Genomic DNA, 14,160 nt, shown 5'->3' on the forward strand with positions numbered 1-14,160 from the left:
TACAAAAACTCTAATCACAATGCTATTAAAAATAACAATAACGTTTTAAATCTTGTCTCTTGTCAGATATACTGCAAACTATTTTTAAAGCTGGTTTTATCTTTTCTTTTCAGAGCGTAAGTGAATTTGGTCTGGACATCATCGAGACCCCAGAGGGAGACAAATGGCCCCAACTCATCGTCCAGCAGAGCCTAGATCGAGAGTCTAAGGACACCTTTGTGATGAAAATTAAAGTAGAGGATGGTGGCACCCCTCCAAAGTCCAGCACAGCCATTCTGCAGGTCACCGTCTCGGATGTGAATGACAATCGGCCGGTATTCAAGGACAGTGAAGTGGAGGTGAATGTTCCCGAGAATGCCCCAATGGGAACATCTGTCACTCACCTTCACGCCACAGATGCTGATCTGGGATCCAATGCTCAGATTCACTTCTCCTTCAGTAACCAAATCTCCCCTGCCACCAAACGACATTTCGCTATTGACAGCACAACTGGACTGATTACTGTCAAACAGCCTTTGGACAGGGAAGTCAACCCTGTCCACAAGCTTATAGTGCTGGCCAGTGACGGAAGCTCTACCCCTTCAAGGGCTACAGTTATAGTCAACGTAACAGACATTAATGACAACGTCCCCTCTATAGATACACGTTACATAATGAATCTTGTTAATGGCACTGTGCTGTTGTCTGAAAATGCCCCGCTGAACACAAAAATCGCCCTGATTACTGTGACGGATAGAGATGCTGACCTGAACGGGAAAGTGACCTGCTACACGGATCATGACGTACCTTTCAGGTTAAAGCCGGTCTTCAACGACCAGTTCTTGCTAGAAACTGCCGCACTCTTAGATTATGAGACCACTCGTGAGTATGCAATTAGGATAGTCGCATCTGATTCTGGAAAACCTCCTTTGAACACTTCGGCGATGGTTCTTATTAAAATCAAGGATGAGAATGATAACGCCCCTATTTTCCCACAGCCGGAAATCCAGCTGTCAATTCCGGAAAACAATGACCCTGGAACACAGCTGATAAAAATCAGTGCCACAGATGCAGACAGCGGTTCGAATGCTCTTATTATTTACAGTCTTGGCCCAGATGCCCCGGAAGGGTTTAACGTAGGTCCGCGGTCAGGAATCCTTTCTGTTATCAAAAGGCTAGATAGAGAGAAGCAGGAGAAGTATTCATTCACAGTCATTGCCAGGGATAACGGTTCTACCCCTCTTCAAAGCAACGTCACAGTAAAGCTAATAGTCCAGGACCAGAATGACAACAGTCCAGCTTTTACCCATCCTGAGTACAACTTCTACGTGCCGGAGAACCTGCCTTTTTACGGGACAGTGGGGTTGATCACAGTGACCGATGCGGATGCAGGTGACAACGCTGTCGTCACCCTCTCAATTATTAACGGGAAGGACAATTTTATCATCGACCCCAAAACCGGGGTGATCAAACCAAACATCACATTCGACAGGGAGCAACAGAGTTCATACACTTTTGTCGTTAAGGCTGTGGATGCGGGCGCAATGCAAACCACCTCATATGCCAAGGTCACCATAAATGTTGTTGATGTAAATGACAATCGTCCGGTGTTCGTAATCCCTTCCTCAAACTACTCCTATGATTTGATTCCTTCAACCACCAGCCCTGGGTCTGTGGTGACAAGAGTGTTTGCTATTGACAATGATACCGGAATGAATGCCGAGCTGCAGTATAGTATCATTGGAGGCTCGCCAAGAGGATTGTTCACCATTGACAAAACGACAGGCAACATTACTCTGCAGGAGAAAATGGTAACGGCAGACCAAGGTCTCCATAGACTGGTGGTAAAGGTCAAAGATTTGGGACAACCGGAATCTTTATATGCAATTGCTCTAGTTCATTTGTTCGTGAATGATACTGTCTCAAATGCTACGTTCATTCAGGAGCAACTTCGCAAGAGCTTGGAGACCCCATTGGACCGTAATGTTGGCGACAACGATGTGATACCTCAAACCAACGGTTATGTAATTGTCGTCATTGCTATAATCGCTGGGACTATGACGGTCATCTTGGTGATTTTTGTCACCGCCCTGGTGCGCTGTCGACAGACGCCAAGGCATAAAGTCGTCCAAAAGAGCAAACAGAGCGGCGAGTGGGTGTCGCCCAACCAGGAGGGCCGTCAGATTAAAAAGAAAAAGAAGAAGAAGAAGAGGTCGCCGAAAAGTTTGCTGCTAAATTTCGTCACCATCGAGGAACCCAAGAGTGACGACCCCACCCACGAGCACATCAATGGCACCTTAGACCTCCCTGTCGAACTTGAGGAGCAGACGATGGGAAAGTACAACTGGGCGACCACACCAACTACCTTCAAACCCGACAGCCCCGACTTGGCCAAGCACTACAAGTCGGCGTCTCCTCAACCAACATTCCAGATCAAACCAGAGACCCCCGTGGCTCCCAAGAAACACCACGTCATTCAGGAACTCCCGCTGGACAACACATTCGTGGTGGGCTGCGACTCACTCTCCAAATGTTCCTCCAGCAGCTCTGACCCCTACAGCGTTTCAGAGTGCAGCTGTCAAGGGGGCTTCAAGGCACCTGGGCAAATCCACACCAGACAGGTAATTCACAACTTCCATTCTTAAACCACTCGCTGTTCCAGCTCCCATTTGTACTGTCCTTCTGTTAGAAAGATGTGGAATGAAGGATGGCAGCTGCATGTTGTGTGCGTGCCACACAAAACGTAAAAGTGGGCGGTTGTTTGTTGTGTGGTCGTGTGCTCATATGAGCGTTTCAGTTCTTTTGAAGGAAAAATGTCAAATAAGGAATCAACTGAAGAAACGCTGTATATATTAAGGAAACAGTGACAGCGTTGGATAGCTTTGATTACAGAATGTTTTTATCTCCCAATGAGACCATCAATTCTAAAGGGGCGCTATTAGAAAAACAATTTGTGTGTGTGTGTGCGTGTGAGAGAGAGAAACAGGAGCTCTAGCTCGCAGCATTGAGATTACGGCTATGTTTGTTCTTGATTGACATGCCAAAACCAAGCATGCTTGACAGAAAACCAAACAAGATAGGGTTGCATTCCACAGGCACAACTGAACAGATGCACACTGCCGAAACAATTGTTTCCCACAGAAATGTTTGATAGAACTCATTAGGGCTAAAACTTGCAGCATAGTAGGAAAGGCTGATTATTTTTTAAATAGAATTCAGAAGTCAGTCCAAAAGAAACATTATAAGTTGTCTCTGAGGAAAATTGCCGGCATTAATGAGAAGAAAGTTCATTTGAATACCAGCATTGTATCTTGTGCTTCCCGAAGAGATGTGCCAAATGCAAAATAGCTAATAAATAAAAGCAGGTGAGGGGCGGAAATGTAAATTGGGGTGGAGGGAGAGGTTGCCTCACTGCGGCGACAGGTCTTACTTGAGTGGAAGACTGAGCCGTGCGATTGTAGGTCGGAGAGATCAAGGTGAAGACAGAGCCAAGGGACCGAGAGATTTAAATAGAAACATATTCACTAATAGCTTGAAACACTATTCAATCTTACCTATCAAATGCGTGTTTTTTAATGACCGGCAGGAGTCTGCGGTGGAAGGACTGAGGTCATACTGTAAGTCTTTCATTGCCGTGATTTTTGTGACAGAACTGTATCTACACGATCTGTTCCAAGTTTCTCAAAATGCCCTTTTTCACTTTACAAAATGTCCTCAGTCCTAGCTGGTCCTTTGTTTTGTACATCTATTATATCATGTCATCCACTCAGAGCTCTTGTCTTTATTGAAGAAAACCCCCCAATGCATATTCCTTACAAATTACTCTATATCCAATCAGATACATTGTGCGCATGGTAGTTTAAGGTGACACCCACACATAGCTGATGTGCCTTTTACACCATGAGGCCTTTATTTTACAACGCAGTTAAAAGCAATGCTCTGCCACGCCACATTATACATAAGCCTACTTACAGTATATAGCCAGATTATGGAGAGACACGTAATTCAGTTTATGTTTGTAATTTGACTTGCCAAATTGTCCTTCTGGCTTTCAACGCTTCTGCTGATTCTTTGTTTTGAAATATGCAGAAATATTTGAGGAAGGTTTTGAAATGTTGCATCAGACTGTTGTGGGAATGTTTGTAAGTAAGACGTACTGTAGATTCCAATCCCATTTAGTTTCCCAGGTGGCACCTCTATCTTAAACACTCTATAACATTCTCGGTTCTTTGTTTTTTTATTTTTTGTTATTGTTTTTTTCACTGAATTTAGCTGGCTGTTAGATCACACCAGCTCTCTGTGCTATATAATGTATAGCATCTTATTGCCCTAAACATGATATCACTACCTCTCACTTCATTTACTGTAACGTTTACACTTACTACCCAAAAAAGAAAGCTGTAATATATCCCGACCGATATCCCGCACTTCAGTCTACAGAGAGCTTTTTTATGGATTCTCTTTTAATGACAAGGGTCAATTTTGATTAACAGGGATATGATAAATAAGAGCCTCCTGTTCGAATTGAATTTGACAAATGTAGACTAGACTGTGTGTGAAAAGGATTTCTATTGGGTTTAACACAGAATTGTTTATTCATGTGTTTGTCGTTTTTTAAATAACTTAGGGTAGCCGGTATGCTTTGACAGCAATACACTATTGACATAAACCCATTATGGGCAGTTGAAATGTAGAAGCTCTAAAGTTTGGATCCATTTAGAAGCTCTGAAGTCTTGAGTCATCTCCAACTCCTAAGTAGAGTGCTTTTTATGTCGTTTCTATATTAGGGCAGTCTACTGCACACTACATAAAACTGTTTGTTGCGTACTTTGAACAACATTTATTTTTGAAACACATATCGGCCATTCTAAATGTCTTTTATTTAAAGCAGTTGTGATTTACGACAGCTATGAGCCATTAGTGATACCGGACAGATACCACAGCGCTGAATCGCACCACGTCCCACACTCATCCGCCCTATATTTGGTGCATTTACTGGAATGTTTAATGTTTGCCATAAAGCAACAACACAACTGTTAGCATTACGTAATGTCGCGACCTCATCCGAACTGAAACGCATCATGTCTGGATCTGCCATGATGAATGGTCCAGCGAGAACATTCATAGGACCATTAAAAGACGCATTTCTCCCAGGAAACGCTCGCGGATGAAGGTCAATGGGAAGCTGGAATGATGTCAGCATCGCAAAAAAAAGCTTGTCAAAAACATCTTATATATGGGCCATATGGCTCATAATAGCGTTCATGCCGCATTCCGTGGCGTGCACCACCAAAAGCTCGCTCCCGTCTCTTTCACTTATCTCCGCCTGTCTTTCATCTCCCGCTCTCCATGTTCTCAAACAGTGATTTTAGAGGTCAGCCCGCCCTGCTGGTGATGGGCCTTCTGTCTGAATACACACTTTAGTTGTGCAGATCAAGAAAATATCACCGTACTTGACTGATCCCTGGCAAGGCCATGAATATGCAGGAAAGCTAGTATAATCAAAAGCTATAAGGCATCTATATTCAGAGCAGGGGTGTGTTTGAGGTCAGTAGTTTTGCTATGCAAGCTTATGTTGCCCGATGCGTTCTAACCCCTTTTCCATAGAGCTGGATTTGAATACAGCCTCGACGGACTTACAGGGTCTCGCAGTCCAAAACATTTTCTTTGCATCAGGCTTCACGGTACATTCAATATTTCAAAAAACATCATAAAATACGGTAGAGGATGTCCTTGAGTCCACAGTTTGTGCTCTCACCCACCAGAGTTTCAATAATTCAGATTCCACTTCAATTTTGATTCTCGCCGGGTATGGGCCAGATGTGCCTGGATTTCTAAAAGAGCAAAAATTTTTGAACATGAAGTGATTGATTTCTCTTGGATTTCTCTCTCTCTCGCTCTCTCTCTATTGATTATCTCCAGTCGTGTCAAACTCCAGGCGTTTTCTACTGCGTTTAGCCCATCAGCAATTCTCCGGCACGTCGTTCCTTAGCAATGCAATCTGCATGTTCATTTAAGCTTTGTTGAATATGTCCTCGTGCTTTTTTAAGCGTCTGAATATGTCGCCCCCGTAAGTGAAATTTAATTTCTCCATTAATATTTTCGCCCGGAGGTAGAGCCGTTTTTTTATTCGCTTTCTCCTTTGATATCGCTGTTATTACATCACGGTTAATAAGGGTAATGAGAAAAGCAAGTTTAATATCTGACCTTTATCGCAGCACATACCACAGTTCACCTTTTTTATGAATTATGCCGGACCACTGTGACTATCCAGAGCCTCCTGTTGTCATCAATGAATGAGTGTTGCTTTAGTGTGGTGGATGAAACGACACATTCTGAGCAAAAAAAAAGCAATTTGGTATACCTGCATGCATTGACTAGTCACTTAACACCCAGCATTCTTCAAGGTAAATTTACCACCATCACAGAAATAACCGCCTGTTCCTTGCAGAATGCTTTTCTCTCTCTCCGCACATACGCTGTATGTGTCCAGAGAGAGATGACTTCATTATCATCTTACACAGCTTAGCTAGCCAGATGATTTTATAACTACAATTTCCCCTATCTGTCTGTCTCTCTATATTACAGGAGACGGCACTGAACCCACCACTCTATGGCACACACTGTGGCACAGGTACAGCTCGCTCCCACAGGATAAAAATCAATCTCTAGCTGCCATTTCCTAAAGAGGGGCAGGGAGGGAGAGGAAGGCCCTCACTGAAGAGGTGAAAACACAAACTGTACAGATTCTCCAGCCTCAATCGAGGCCCGGAGTGAAACGCCAGACTAAATTGACTGTCCGGAAACTCTGCCCGCGAACCGTAGGAGGTTTGAAATGCTTTGTTAAAACCCTTGTCGTCCTTACTCACCGGCCTCGCCGAATAGGGCACAAGACACGCCTGTAGCGTTTTTCCACTCCTCTACTTATCCAAATGGATTATGAAAACGACCTCTGTATAGGATGTTTATGTAGATATGTATTTATGTAAACGCAGCACAGTCCTTATGTTTATTTATTGATATTTTTTTTTCACACATTAGACAAAGTTCAAATGAAACTTTGATGTGCCTGGTGCTTGTTTCTCAATTTTATTTTTACAAAAATATATCTTTTGCTCACCTGCTGTAAATGTTTAATTTGTTCATTCTGTGCTCGTATGTAAGAGACGAATTTGTGACCACCTCACCTCACGTCCCACACCGGCCGTGATACAATACTTTCTCACCTATCGCCGCTGTCCCGCTGTCATTAGACCTAACATTAAAATGCACGGCCCTCCGTTGGGGGCACCAGCACGCCACGGTAGGCTTTAGCTGTGTCACCGATTGCCTCAGAACTTGGGATGTGGAAGATTTTATTTAAACCCTAATGCTTTGCTAAGCTGCAATCATAGGGGACAGCTCTCCTGGTTCCTAATCAAAGAATTGTCTAGAAAGGGACACCGGGTCTGACCTTTATATGTCGTCTGTTGTAGTCCGCTTACAAAACCAGAGCCAATATAACCTGTGAGATGTATTTTACTGATTTTGAATAGAAAGCCTCCGGCAATCTGTTATGTGAGATGGTAGGTTGTAGTTACATCACCTGGGTGTTTGTATAACCTGACATGCAATGTATTCATACAGTACAGTACAACCGAGAAAACAACATGTAAAAAAATATGAAGTAGACAATAACGAGCACGATTAAGTGGACTATTCAGATATATTTAGCAATAAATTTACAGTTAAACAGTTAAAAAATGAATCACCGAGCACTTTAAAGTCTTGATAATGAGCATCTCACATTTGTGAAACTTTGGACGATTCCGGAATAACTATTCGTTTTTAATACAGCATTGATAAATCGCTACAGTGGATAGCACTTTTGTTCAAGCAGTAATTTACACTTTTTGTCGATGGACTGATTTACAGAAGTGTATTTTGACCTCTTATTGGTGTCCGATATGTTACATAGTTGAAAACAAAGAATGATTCATTCATAGAAATGCAGCACTGTGCTGGAAACAGTTAGACATGCCTAAATATTCGAGATAGACAAAGGAGAGAAAAAAGAATAGGAGTTTTTAATGTAAGAGAGATGAACTCATCACTTCCATTAAATATAAAGCACCTTACATTATCTTTGTAATTGACTTTGATTTGCCAATGTGTGAAGTAAACTGTATATAGCTGTTTTATGTATGTTTGAGCTTTGAAAGTTTATTAAAGTCTTTTGCATTGTACCTACCGCACATTTCCATGCATCATTTATTAACCTAGCAATTTCAAATCTATATAGTTGTTATAATTTCAGTTTATTATTAACTTAAATATGTGTTTTATATTGCATTATTTTTGACTGCATTGTTTTCTTAAAGGGACAGTTCACCCAAAATTAATATGTTGTCAATATTTGCCCACCCTGTTGTCACCTTATCACCCTGTATAACTTTCTTTCTTCTGCAGAAGACGAAATAAAAGTGGTACACATTAACTTTTTGTTTTGGTTTTGTGTCAATACAATAGAAGTGATCGGGTACCGCCGTTCTCTTCTTCAGACTGTTCTTTTGTGTTCTGCAGAAGAAAGAAAGTCATACAGGTTTGAAATGACAAGAAGGTGACTACCGAATCGTCCTTTTTTGGGTGAACTATCCCTTTAAACTCTCAAGATAATTGTCATCCGGATGTATGGGTATTACTTCTGGTTGGTTGCCGGTCTGTATTGACAGGAAAAAAACTAATGAATACAATAAACAAAAGACAATAATTTAATACTTTATATCATGTATTTGTGTATAGTTAGGATAACAAAGTTAATAGCCTTTTCAACTTTTAAAAACGAGAAGAAATTGCTTTTCAAATGTTTTCTTAGCCAAATTAGATTGATGTCAACATGAACAGATTGGGTGACATGCTCTCATTTTTGAAACCCATAAACACAACTACACAAGGCACAAAAGATAATAATAATATGACCCAGACGATGATAAATACAGGTTTTCTTTTCAGCACGGGTAAACATGGTTTGTGCCGTGAATCATTGGCTGTCGAGAGCATGAAACCGGTATTTGTTTACTTTAGTACGATCAACGATCAACAATTTTGGTGTGCTCGCGAAATAAAGCTAGTAAAACTGAATGCGACATCTTTTGAAATACACCTTTTTATTAGACTCAACAATTACGATTTTTAGCGTTTCTTGATCACGAAAGGAAAGTTCTCGATGTGCATTTGTAAGCAGGCCCAAAAGTCAGCCATTGTTCCATTGAATGTGCTTTCAAAGCAGCTGTTCTAGAAGTTCACATGAAAGAGGAGAGAAACGAGAAGCAATGGAAAACAATTTAATTGCTTATCAAAGTTACTTTATATTGTGAGCCTGGAGAGCTAATCATTTCCCTTGAGGGAAATATGTCCTTGGTGATTAGAGAAAATGGTGCACATGCATTACAGTTAGCTTGTATCTCTTTTTTTTCGGAGAGAATGTGCAAATGTCAGCCTGCTATTAATACCGCAATGTAAACTCTCAATGTGCTAAAATCTTTGTACGTTCGTGAGTGTGTTGACATGTGCGCTTTTCCTTAAGAACTCTCTCTGAATAATGAGACTAACACTGCTCACTGCTTATTTCAGCTTGCGCAAGCATTTAAGATAAATATGAAACCCTTTCAGGTGATGTAAATACACCGGACCGCACACACACAACTGTATGTCTAGTATGTAAGTGATAATGTACAGTCAGCAGACTGCTGCTGCTACAGCACGGCTACCTGCCAAATAAATGAATGAATAGAAATTAATTATTGAGATTTGATGAAAAATTATCGTATTACGTGAGAAGCTGCAGAATGATGCATGAAATTATACATACGGGTGAAAAGCGTTGCGTTGGACAATGGTCATTATACAAATATAATTGACCGATCAGAATTAACCGTTCTGGACGGCCTTGAAATAATTTCTATTAGGTCTTGTAAATTTTTAAAATGGGCAAAATCATTCAACAGAATGTTATCCATCTGGAGATCTGGCGAATTGGGTTTCTTAAAGAATGTAATTTATTCTTCAAATGTTCTATGACAGCTCGGCAGAGTTTCTTGTGTTGGCACTGCTTGCTTGTAGCATTGAGCTGAAATGTATCATTTGTTTGACAGCGTTGAGTAGAATGAGAATTCCCATTGAATGAAATACTACAAGTACTAGCTTGGTGTGGATTATATGGCCACTTATCTTGCACACGGAGGTAAAATATACCTAGCTTGTTTTCTCATAAGATTGTGAATAAAAGAACTGATTAACCCAGTCAGTAAAGTAACAGGTGAAGTAAAAGAGGTGGCGCTGGGAACTAATGTGAACATGTTAAAGGGACAGTAACCCAACAAAGAAAATTCCTTAATTTACTCACCCTCATGTTAAAAGAAGATATTTTGAAGAATGTTGGTAACCAAATAACATAGTGGTGTTGTGTCCATTCTATAGAAGTCAATAAAATATTTCTCAAAATATATTATTTTGTGTTCCACAGAAGAAAGAGTCATATACAGGTTTTGACAGGACATGAGTCAAGTCAAGTCAAGTCAGCATTATTTATATACCGCTTTTTACAATTTTCATTGTTACAAAGCAGCCGTGCAAGAAAACATTGACTATAAGCAAAACATATAAGGTTATGCAAGTCAAAACACAGGTCAAATATCAGACAGACTATACATTCCTATATGTAGTGTTAATTAAATAAAATTATCAAATTGGAGCAGCCCCCCCCGGCCAGGCAAACAGTGCTAAACAGTATGCAAACCAAAACTCCATTGAAGGAGAAGAAAACCTCAGAGGGAAACCAGGCCTAACCAGGGGATTCCAGTTCCCCTCTGGCAAAAGCTGCAGCCTCTGCACAAGCTCGACATTGCTTGAACAACAAGGAAAAATTAAATAATAAATAGATTTAAGATTATCATTAATAATTTTGTAGAGTCGCCACGTCCTTTGATCAGCTCTATCATCACAACATTTGTCAGGTCTGGGCATGGACTGCGCCATGAGGGGGAATAAATGATGCCAGAATTTCTATTTCCAGGTGAACTACCCCTTCAATGCATTAACATGAATGCACAGTTCAATAACCAGTTTGGTACCCTTTCATTGCACTTTATCAAAACTCGAAGATTCCAAAAGTCTTCAAAAAATAAATATATTTCTAGCTTAACTTTTGCTTTTCCTGCTACTCTGTATTTTTAGTCTGTGTCGGAGGGGAAGAATAATTGCATAAATACATAAATTATCGCTAAAAATAAATACAAAGTTGCATTTAATTGTGTTCAGTTTAAGGAAACGTGATGCTGCAGTGCAAGGCACAGCACACTGAAAGTAGAACCGGTATGGAATTGCATTACTTCGCTCGGAGTCTGAACGCTTATGAAAGTATCTCTCTGGCAGGTGCTGACTAAAGGAGTATTGCATCAAAAGACAGCTCATGAATTAATAAATCATCCGGACTTTACAATGACAAAATGTATCTCGAGGATCATATTGCTAAGAAAGTGCAACAAAACATGTGTCTTGAGATGGTATTTATAATTCATATTGATCATATCCTGTGTCCTCAGTATTACATCACATGCGGGGGCAGAATGGGGCCGGGGATTTGAGGGTACGGGAGAGTCATACGGCGTTATAAATGATCAGGTACACAGGGGAATTACCGGTTACTGCAGACTGAGAATATTGCGTCCAGGCCCCGAGGGGTTTACTGATTATCTCTATGTAGTGCTATTTATGCATTTGCCGTGCATGGGTAGGACACCTGAAGATGGTCTTGCACTATTATTTGCTCTCGAGGCAGTGCCGAACACTCCTGCTGCCAAATCTATGCCAGACTGGATAATTCAATCATTCCTGTGCAGCTGTTGTGTATATTTGTATGTTGGATATCACATCTCGAACCAAACTAGTCGTCTCAGTGGCTTGTTAAAAGATAGTTCACCCCCCCAAAAAAAATCTTTCATAGTTTACTCAACCTCTTGTAATTTCAAACCTGTAATGACTTCCTTGGTTCTGCAGAACACAAAAGAAGATATTTTGAAGAATGTTGGTAACCAAACAACGGCGGTGTTCACTTCTATTGTATGGACACAAAACCAATGCAAGTGAATTGGTCCCGCCAACATTCTTCAAAATATATTCTTTTGTGTTTTACAGAAGAACGTCACACAGGTTTATAGTGTCAAAAGGGTGAGTTAACAATGAGGGAATTGAGATTTTGGGGTAAAATATCCCTTTAAAAATGTTGCCTTCGGTTAAATACACAACGTTATAAATATTCACGAGCTTCATTGTTGAGTATTTTTAGGCTGCTTGGATTTACATACAATTGCTGTTAGGTGGCTAAGATTAATGTTATTGATCAAAGCTGAATATGAATCATTACTCTCTATTCGGAAAAAATAGTTTTACTTTAGAATTTTCTACTATTTGTCAAAAACTATACAGCCATGTTGCTTTCTCATGGCTTTGGGGAATGTGGAATTGCTTTTAAATGTCATTGTCATTTTGCTTGTTTTGGATTGCTGGGTTGTCTACGCTTATTATTCAAACGAAAAGGACAAAAAATTCTATAATGTAAAATAAAAAAGCTCAAATACACTGCTGTCTGATTAAATGCTCTTGAATTTCATTCGAAGAACGTTGTTTAACACTAATCTTTAAGAGGAGGCTGTCTTGCAGATACATTCTTCTGAAACAAGGGATCAAAAATCAATTTCCAGAGCTTGTTTTTCATTTCGTCTGCATAGTCATCGTGGCAAGGTAACTTTTGTACGTCATGTCTTTCACGCTGGCACAACATTCACAATACAGCATGTATTAGGAAATGGCATGGCATTATTGAGCGGTGTAATACATGTTAACATACTGAAATTAAGGTTAATGTTTGCACGACTCCTCCAGTAGCCTATTGTAATGTTCATGCTGATTGTGACAGACACAGTGGTTTATGGGATTTATTTTGCACTTTTGTAAATTATGAATACTGAAAAAATCTATTTACTGCAAAAGAATCGAATGAAAATTATCAACTTGTTTTTCACTAAAATCTTTGAAATGCCCAACAAGTTACACTAACTTAAAAAACAACACTGCATATGTTTTAAAGGGATAGTTAACCCCTCCCCCCAAAATATCTGTCTTCTTACTTACCCTCGAGTTGTTTGAAATCTGTATACATTTCACTGTTCTGATGAACACAGAGAAATATCTTTGAAAGAATGCTTGTAACCAAACAGTTCTGGCCACCATTGACTACCATAGTTGGAAAAATTAGTGGCGAAAAGTGCCCCAGAACTGTTTGCTTTCCTAGATTCTTCAAAATATCTTCTTTTGTGTTCGACAAAACAAAGACATTTTTCCTACTTTGGTAGTCGATGGTGGCCACAAACTGTTTGGTTAGAAGCATTCTTCCAAATATCTTTCTCTGTGTTCATCAGAACAAAGACATCTATACAGATTTGGAACAACTCGAGGGTGAGTAAATGATAAAAGAATATACATTTTTCGGGTGAACTTTTACTTTAAGACTTGTCAAAGGATGTTTTTGTTTGACTGCTACCAGATATTTTCACTTCTTTTAAGAATCAACAAGTAAAAATCTACCAGCGCATTGATATAAAATGCTTTTATTTTAAGTCTTAATGTGCTGTACACTGTTGCTTCTCGAGTAGATTAATCTTATTCTTATGACCATTTTTCTCAAGACTATACATCCTAGTCAAGAATAGTTGTTTCGCAGTGCAGTTGTGTACTGCACAATTGATTTGGCTAGTTAAAATATCCATCATCTTCAGGGTTTACAGGTGACCAGCTGGGTGTTGGCACAAATTTGCATCGGATCTTAACTAAGTGGGAAGCGGAAGATTGGCTAAAGCAGGGTTGGAAGGCGTTGACTCAAAGACACTATTCAGAGCCACTGTAATCCAGGTAATCCAGCACAGATTTCTTGATTTACGTCCTTAAAAGAGATTGGAAGACGTTAAGAGCCTGGCCTCTTAGACTAGCTGGTAATCTGGTTTGGACAGAGGACTCTGCGGTATTTACCCAGCCATAACATTTGCTAAAGCAGATGGCAGGGATGGGGGTTGGAGGCACCAACCTTCCACATCCATCTATAGAAAAAAGGAGCACAAAAAAATAAAAGGAACAGGGGACGATAAT

At 40.2% G+C, this 14,160-nt stretch overlaps 1 protein-coding gene across 2 annotated transcripts in view; it reads left to right on the forward strand.

Moving 5' to 3' along the window:
- Window positions 1–14,160, forward strand: part of pcdh11 (protocadherin 11) — a 152,921-nt gene that overhangs the window by 12,534 nt on the left and 126,227 nt on the right. The window contains exons 3-4 of one of the 2 annotated variants that reach the window (XM_079479922.1): window positions 114–2,600; window positions 6,568–8,209. In XM_079479922.1, the coding sequence (XP_079336048.1) occupies window positions 114–2,600; window positions 6,568–6,651 (2,571 nt within the window). In that variant the 3' untranslated portion in view covers window positions 6,652–8,209. Of the gene's footprint in view, window positions 1–113; window positions 2,601–6,567; window positions 8,210–14,160 lie in introns of those variants that run through there. The other variant, XM_079479921.1, reaches the window with a different exon arrangement.

The sequence above is a fragment of the Barbatula barbatula genome (assembly GCF_947034865.1).
Source record: "Barbatula barbatula genome assembly, chromosome: 18".
NCBI classification, from domain to species: domain Eukaryota; kingdom Metazoa; phylum Chordata; class Actinopteri; order Cypriniformes; family Nemacheilidae; genus Barbatula; species Barbatula barbatula.